Source organism: Leptinotarsa decemlineata, unplaced genomic scaffold (assembly GCF_025532065.1).
Source record: "Leptinotarsa decemlineata unplaced genomic scaffold, Ldec_3_MD MMD2_tig00000199_RagTag_RagTag, whole genome shotgun sequence".
NCBI lineage: Eukaryota > Metazoa > Arthropoda > Insecta > Coleoptera > Chrysomelidae > Leptinotarsa > Leptinotarsa decemlineata.
The window spans coordinates 12,414,338-12,423,138 of record NW_027412544.1 but is presented as its reverse complement, the minus strand read 5'-3'; the positions used below and the strand labels follow the sequence as shown (position 1 = coordinate 12,423,138).

The following is an 8,801-nucleotide window of genomic DNA, read 5'->3' as shown; positions in this document are numbered from 1 at the left end:
AAACAATGAAAAGTTGAATATATTCAATGAACCAGTGCTCGATCATTCTCTCATAAGTTTACATGAGCACACATATAAGCCCTATGGATCACCGCTATTCAGGAATTCGGATGAAATCAGAATTGCAATCAATAATCAAGATGTTATACTAGATATTGCCGAGAGCTTCATTTACATAGAAGGTAAATTCACCCCCAAAGATGTAGCGAAAACATGCTATCTCTCGAATAATGCAATTGCATTTCTCTTTGACGAAATTCGTTATGAAATGGGAGGTGAACAAGTGGCTGTTGTTAGAAAACCTGGGATAACATCTACAATGAAAACCATGATATCATTTGGACAATCTCATGCTAACACATTATTGACATCTGGTTGGGGACTTTCACAATTGAAGCAAGATATCTTGGATACAAACAGTCATGTTTTTAGTGGAAAACTACCACTGAAATATTTGATGGGTTTTGCTGAAGATTACAACAAAAGTATCTTGAATGCCAAACAGGAATTGATTTTGATTATCGCTCGATCATTCAAAAACTCATATATAGGTGAGGTTGATGCTGATTTGGAAATAAATAAAATCGAATGGAAAATAAGGCATATTGTACCAGATGATAAACACAAGCTCAAACTTTTGAGTAGAATAAACAAAAGCGGTCTGAATGCCAAAATCAAGTTGGCGTATCGTATGTGGGACCTCTATGAACTACCATCATTACGTGGGACTTCTTCAGACATATGGGCCATCAAAACAACTAACGCATTGGAAACTCCTCGTTTTGTCATCATCGCATTCCAAAGTACTACCACATCTGAAGATAGAACACAAGATATTACAAAATTCACAACTGCTGATATCAATAGTATTCGAGTATACTTGAATTCTGAAGTTTATCCATATGAGCGTTGGAATTTGAATTTCGATAAAAAACTTGATGCTCCTGCTTATTATGCTTTTGAGAGTTTCCAGCGAAGTTATTATGATAAAGATATGAGTGAACCTCTGATGGACATTGGACAATTTAGAGAGAATCCACTATTCGTCATCGATTGTTCCCATCAACCGAATGCAACAAAATCATCAACTATTGATATAAAGATTGAGTTTGAGACGAGGAAGACCAAGTTTCCAGACAACACTAAAGTATATGCATTAATTTTGCATGATACAGTTTTAACATACAATGCATTGGATGGTTCAGTTCATAGCAGATATTGACACTTTTTTTTCACTCTATCATGTACTGTTTTATGATCTTTTTTTTTTTTATTTGTAACTGACTTATATCATGTATTGTATTTTATATCATATTTATTGTTTTGTAATCATTTTCTATTGTATTTCATCAGATTTAAATAAATAAAACATGAAAATAATACAAAGTTTTTTATTTGACATTATTTATGATTCACAGGAACATACAGACTATCTAAAATAACTTCTTCCTCATAATCATCATTTTCGCGACCATCTTCAATTTCCTCTCGATTTTCATCATTCAATTCAAAGTGATGAATAATCCATTCTGGCAAGTATGGTTGGAGGCTATACAGGAATCTTCTTAGGTTCAGTTCAATCATAACCTCACAAAGTTGCCACAATTCCAATTCATTATCCAAAAATTTGTTGCAAACTTCTGCACCACTCCAATAGTTCTCAGCATCACGAAGGCATAATTCGATTTGTTTTTCATCATAGCATACACTCATATCATAAACGCTTGCATGTTCGGCTCCATCACCCAACACCTTCAATTTAGACGACAAATGTTGAACCGATGATTTGAGATCTACAATATCGACCCAATCTTGACTTGCGTACTGCATCCACATCTTTAAATGGTGGAACTGAAATCGAACAAAAAAAAAAAAACAATAAGCAACCTCCAATTTTTCAGTGATATAATACTCACATTCCCATTTTACTTGTAGTTACAAAGTGAGTGTATTCAACTAAGTTAGTAATGTTTATATTTCCATATAATTATCATCTAATATATGAATATTAATAAAACAATAAGAAATTCATTATAATTACTATTATTATTCAATCATATTGAATTTGACTAGAGTTATCGTTTTCACACCAAAAAAAACTTTGTAAGCTATGACCTAAAGAAATTCACTATAAATTATTACTATTATTCAATCATATTGAATTTGACTAGAGATCGCGTTTTCATGCCAGCAAAACTTTGTTGGCTCTGTCCTAAATACATCATCGTATATTTACCACCTGATGAGTTGATACAAGATATATCGTCATCACTGAATTGCAACGAAATACGTTTTGGTAGCCATGTTTTAAATAATTTATCATTGCTCACATCTTGCAAAGTTAATAAAATTGATTTACCAAATCGTGTAGAATAAGTTGACATATTTTTAATTATGTACACTTCATCAATTGGCAATGATGATAAGGCCTTTTGCTCTAGTATTTCAACCTCCTGTACAATCAAATTATTAATTTTATTCAAGTCTACTTTTGAAACGGACATGATGAAAATATATATGAAAATATAAACAATTTCCAACAGACAAATACACTCACCGTCTTCCTTCTATTACGAACTGAATAACACTCTACCAATTGCTAACTGCTGCAGATATATTCGTCTACTGATTTCATAGTGTGCCAGGCATTTCTTTTATATTAAACAGTGTGAGTCACCCCCACCATGAAACCGTGAAAGATTCACATTGCTAGTTGCTATCCACTAGAGATGCCTGACGTCACAGCCAAGCCCATCTCCCAACTTGATGCGATAACAGTTGCCGGTACGAGCAAGCAGTGGTCGTTGCGGTCTCGGAGAGGGTAGACGCTAGGCAAACAGTCCTCGGCTGCCGTTGTGTCACCATGGATAGCGGGGCTAGAGCGAACCTTCATCGCTTCAGGAGAGGTGAGGGCAGACCGATGAATACGCATTACTCTGCCACACGTCGTGGAGTGAACATGTCGCTCTCTAGCCGTTGAACGGTTATTGCTGTGACGTCACTCCACTACTAACTTGGTGCCCTAACACCGATGGAGCATTTATTACTTGGAGGATCTTCGAAGTATGCAGACGTATGTTTGTACATAGACAAACAAGCACATGATGAAACCCTGTACCGTGCATTCTCCTACACACACACATAAACACACAAAATCTCATATGAAAAAAAAATCTGAACGATCCATGCACCAGACACTTCAAGGTCACAACGCCTTGACTTCACTGCACAACAAAAAAAACTTCACCAAACAACAACCAATAAAAAAAGCAATTAATACGTCATAGTGGTGGGGGGAGGCCGAGAATCAGCTGTAAACAACTACTTTAGTATTAAGTATTAAGTTTTTATTGAAAATAATATTAATACTATTTTTTTACAAGCGAAAAATCAAAATCGATAAAATCTAACGATGTTATTTAGTTAAATTTACAAAGTTAACAATAAAAATTGAGCAAAAACAAAACAATAATAAAAAATTATAGATTTTCGTTGTCAGAATCGTCAAAATCGCATTCGGGCTCGCCGACATCTCCATCATGAGGCAGATCAAGATAAAATTGTTTGTACCTATCTCCGAGTGCTGGGGGCTTTAGTGTGAACAAAGAAACCAGATCCCTGTATTTCAAGGAGGTAATGGGGATTGGTTGATCATACCGCTGCTTTAGCTGCAAGAATGTGTGCCGACGGCTTCTTTTATTAAAGTCTAAGATTTTGAAGGGTTCATCAAAATTCTCCCTGAATTTCATCTTATACGGTTCGGATTTTTCGAAACGCATCCAGCTCATTTTTTGCCACCGCACTTCCTCTGAGTCTTCACCCTTCTTCCGGTTCGTAAGATTTTCCTTCATAAAAAGCTTGTAATCATTTATATTTTCGATAAGAAGATCGAACACTTGGTAGGGTTTGTCCCCTTTTCTTCTTGCGCTTCTTGCGATCTGCTTCAAGTCTTCCGGCCACGACGCTTTGCCTACTCTTTGCAGCTCGGTGGCTACAGCTGAATGCATAGAGTCACACTCCATCTGTGTATGGCCCGGGACTAGAAATTTCATGTCAATGACTGATATATTATCTAGCTCCTGCACAGCAATCATGAACATTGTTGCGATGAACTGATTAAGATTTTGCCCACCACATCTGTCACTGTAAAATACTACGTTTTTTACGTTACTAGGGAGGCCTTTTAAAAACAAGTGAACGCAACTTGCTATTTCACAGCTTCCTCTACCTCCTTGGGTCTGGTCCCACATGTAGCAGAAACCTTGCTGTGAGTTCAGTGTATATATCGTAAAATTGTACGTAGCGAGTCTTCGTTTATAAAATAGAGCATTGTTAGCTGGATCAGATGGTACGAGAAGAACTTGCTGCAAATCGAAATTAGCACATACAGATTCGCCATTTGAATTTTGTGCTTCTTCTTTGTCTTTCATTTTTTCGGTACGAGCTCTATCTTTCAGCTGTAAGTGCTTTGTATAGTCTTCCTTTAAGGTGTCTTTCTCGTTTGATGAAGCATTGGTGTAATGAGAGCAAACTCGGCACTGATCCTTTTTTGGATGATGGAATCCTAAATTGTAGCACTCGTTGAAAATTTTTCGATAAAAAGGTAAAGTTGCCTTAGGTTCATCATTTTCACTACAAACTTGAATGTACATGTTGTACATTCGGTTAACGTTCAGACTCTGATCCAGGTAAAGGCGCTTGGTGGTTGCACGACAGTAATGAGACGGCATGACAGGAAAACTTTCGATGTGTGCTTTTACATTTTGAACAATGTCTGGTGGAGTTTGCTTCTTGATGTGTCTTCCTCTCTTATCTTCTTGGTTAGTATTTTCGGTGGTTCGCTTTTTCATCGCTATGTCTACAACACCTTTTTTAATGCCCAAGGTATTGAGGAACATTGTCTTGCACACTTTAACTTTTTTTCCCTGGCTGGGAAGATAAAATGTGACAGTAAAATTCCGTTTTGAATTATCGGCTGTTATGCGCTTTTTAGTCAATTTTTCAGTATTGGCATGAATAAAATCCCTCTGCCTGCTATATTCACCTAATGCATAATAGGCTGAAAAAATCCTATTTCGCTCCTCTTCCGAAATTTTTGAGTTGCATTGGCTCCTGCAATTTTGGCACGGGGGTTTCATTTGGATCGCAGGTATAACTTTCTTCCGTGAAGAGACATACGATTCGCCCCTAGCCCTCTTTTCCTTGCTTAAAGTCCTTGCCCATTTGCTTGGACATCTAAACCGTTTTCGTGGTTCCACCGTCGGCTCTGGAAACACCTCCATTCCGTCGAGACGTCCAGTGCTGTTCTTCTTTTTTCGGATCCGATGTGTATGGACGTAGTCAGTGTCACTTTCAGAGGTTTCGTCTGCAGACATTTCCTCTGGGCAAAATTCGGAGTGTTCTGATGAGAACAAAGGCTCTTCATCAACTTCCTCATCTGTATCATAATTGAAGTTAAGAGTGTCGAGTTTCTCACCTGGTCTCCTAGTGTTGGTTTCAGCAGAATGACTGGGCCCAGGGATGGAATCGCTGTTGTAGGATGTACCATTTAAATTCCCCACTTCTTCTGGTTGTGCCGCTAGTAACGAGAAATATAAAATTAGAATAGTTGATTGTAAGCCACTCCATAAGTAAAGTGTTTGATGAATGGTTACTCACAAGTCTCTCCAGTAAAGTCATTTGCTCTGTGAGCTTCAGGTATAGCGTGATGTCGAGAGGATGGACTACATGGTCTAGCTTCTGATTTCAATCTGCAGTCGTTACCTACATCAATATAAATGAATGTAAATTATGAAATTATGATATATTTTCCTAATGTAATTTTAAACCGGTACGGGGACCCTTGCAAAAGTTACATGAATATACTATCGAACAGAACTATTAGAAACATTAGAAAAAAAAATGTTAAATTCTTGCATGACGAAAACTCGAATGAAAAAATGTATAGAACGTAAATTGAAGGAAAAAAAATTAAACTGTGAATCGAATCCGATTTGAAATCAAATATAAAACAAAATACTTAGAGGTACTTCAACCCGGCACCTGCCTCACGCATTTTCTGATATAACTAAGCGAGCGGTGATCAGATATCAACCAAAGTCAAAAGGTCTCAACTGAAAATCAAACTTTTCTAAGGTGTGGGAAGAAAACAAAAGTTTCAATTACATTATTGAATTGTAACAACATTACAATTAAATTTTAATACGGCGTCCTTGATTGCTTTCCGTGCTTACTGTGCCGCCAAAGATCACATCAAAGGAATTGCCGCCATTAACCCGGTAGAATTCATTGCTCGGCATAACCTACTGGCCGCGCTGTATGACTATTCCGATAATTTTAATGTCGGCATTCTATTTCATTGCTCTGTAAGTTCTAGTTTAAAAATACTTTTTGATATTGACAAAAGGAGTTGGTATCCTCAATTACCTAAGTAAGTTATTTAGCCGGTAACGGTATTTTAATGAATTGATTAATAAAATTATACTTACTAATGTTGATGCCGCATAATTGCAATATACGTCTTGTTCTTGAATACATCTTGGAGTTTTAGAAGAATAAAGCACTCAATATCACACACTGTTTACATCCAACCTTACCAAGACAACTAGAGCCACCTGTTGATTTTAAACATGAAGCCCCAGACTTGTAGTGCTACAACTAGACATGTTGAGTTGCCTAATTGTTGCTTCAATCTTGCAGTTCTGCTAAGTTGAACAACTAGATAAGTGAACTTATCTAGTTGTAGATTGAACTTTTTTTCTGATCATCAACTTATCTAGTTTTGAAAACTCTAAATAACTCCTGTAAAATGTCTACAACAGATATCTAGTTGTAGTATGGTGTGGGCCTCACCTAATGGAATTTATATGTGCACTTATCCAGATTTCGCCAAATTTGTAGTTACCTAGTTGTAGTTCTCACCCCACGAAATGATTATAAACATGTTTCATTTGTCAAGAACTGAATATGTTATTGGTATAAACTGGAGTGATTATTGAATACATGTTTTCCTGAAAATATGATATTTATAGTTTGCAGCAAATAGAAAACTGGTAATAACTGATCCGAATTTCAAACATGAATCACCTCATAAAGCGAATCATCACAAGGCCTGTCTTTTCGATAAAAAAGTTTGTAGCACCCTCTCGGCGAAGAGTGATCCAACACTATCTTTCCTTAAAAAAAAAACTTGAAATGATGGTTTTTTTTCTGTAAATTTTTGTCCAACCTGATTTCCTGTTTAAAAGTTGAAGGTGGACACCTTTCACGTCCATACTACATATTATCCCATAATGATGAATTGATACATTTTTGTGTTCAATCATATGAATAATTGAAATTTAAGAAATGATGAAGCGATTTATATCAACAACTTTATCTCAAATACAGAAAATTGACAAATTTCATGTCATATGATTCATTATTGAGAATAAGTTCCCAATTTTATGTCACATAATTTTCAACTACCTAGTTATGCAAATCATATTTCTATTAAATAATACTTTTACTTCCAGGTGCAATGAAATTCACAAACCTTGTATAAGCAACAGCAGCTTGAAAGATATCGAAACTGGTGCCATTGAAGACGAGCTTACAACTTATATGAAGGAAATCAGAAGAAGGGAATACTATAGTTAGCAAATAATTTTCTGAGATCGAATTTCGTATTCAAAAAAGTACGTACCAGACAAGGTACAAACGATTGAGAGTTGTATCACCGATTTACACAATGACACAATTGAAAGAAAAAACTGATGAATATAATGACCACGAAATGATATATTCGAAGATCTTCATCATAACCAATATCTTACAATATTGCAGTAAAACTTGTCTTTTTTATTGTTCTTGACCTCAAAGTCAAGTCTTTCTGACTTCTTACGTCTTTTTGATGAATTAAAAAGTATCTTTTTTTATCTGATCTCCATCAGCCATATCTTCAAGTGATCTTCTCAAATTAATGAAATAGCTAACATGCACGTTTCTGAATTTTGTAACTATCCTATGGTTGGTACTCGGGTCGATTTTTTTTACACAAATTCACCTTTGTGAGCTGTTTTCTAATCAGGATAGGGTCTTCACTAAAAATATATGAAGAACCAAATGAAATTGAAGTTTCATTTTTTTATGATTTGGGTATGTGAATGGGAATTACCTTTCATTATTTGACGTCACATCCCTCATTCTATAAGGTCCTATATTCTGTTTCTAGATTCCCTGTCAAATTTCAGGATAATTTTATGTAACAAACCCTCAACCTCAATTGAAATACGTATTTAAGATGTACCTACGTTATACTCATTCAATATCTGTATCTAAAGTATATGATGAGTCTGACATAACATTCTGAAACATATCAAATAGGTAAATCATACGGAGTCATTTTGAAGGAATAAACAGTTATCGTATAATTAATATTATATAATTCGTAGGTGAAAATGACCTTCTATAATATACAATGAAACTGAAATAAGACAGAACATACGGTTTTGCGATGAATTTTGATAGTTTTCATCTGAATTACTGTGAAAGACAAAGAAAGTACTTTGAAAATTTCCCTCGAGTAATACTCTCATGTTATATACAGAAACACAAGTGGTGCTCTTTCAGATACCACTATCAGGAACGAAACTTGTAATATCAATATTCACTTTCTGCTCTGGGGTGGAATTTTGCGAATAATTTTTGTAATTTTTGCTGGGATGCGTGGAAATAATATTAGTCCTGCCATCATTTCGTATACAACAACGCACACTGGTTAATAACGACGGGATGGAAGCCGGTTACTCAGCACGAATGGT

The 8,801-nt window shown here is 35.7% G+C and overlaps 1 protein-coding gene across 4 annotated transcripts; it reads right to left on the bottom strand.

The window, feature by feature from the left end:
* Positions 1-3,395: 3,395 nt before the first annotated feature.
* LOC141481438 (uncharacterized) lies at positions 3,396-6,926 on the bottom strand. Of its 4 annotated transcripts, XM_074172958.1 has the most exons (3): positions 5,659-6,926; positions 5,477-5,578; positions 3,396-5,401 (listed from the first exon to the last, which is right to left on the bottom strand). In XM_074172958.1, the coding sequence occupies exon 3, from the start codon at positions 5,373-5,375 to the stop codon at positions 3,480-3,482; it is 1,896 nt and encodes a 631-aa protein (XP_074029059.1). In that variant the 5' UTR covers positions 5,376-5,401; positions 5,477-5,578; positions 5,659-6,926; the 3' UTR covers positions 3,396-3,479. The 4 variants fall into 4 exon arrangements, with proteins under 4 accessions (XP_074029059.1, XP_074029057.1, XP_074029058.1 ...); XM_074172956.1 differs by having other exon boundaries at positions 3,396-5,419; positions 5,477-6,926; XM_074172957.1 differs by having other exon boundaries at positions 5,477-6,926.
* Positions 6,927-8,801: the final 1,875 nt, after the last annotated feature.

Coding starts and splice junctions, on each gene's coding strand:
- LOC141481438 (XM_074172956.1), bottom strand. CDS start 5,375: ATGTCTGCAGACGAAACCTCTGAAAGTGACACTGACTACGTCCATACA.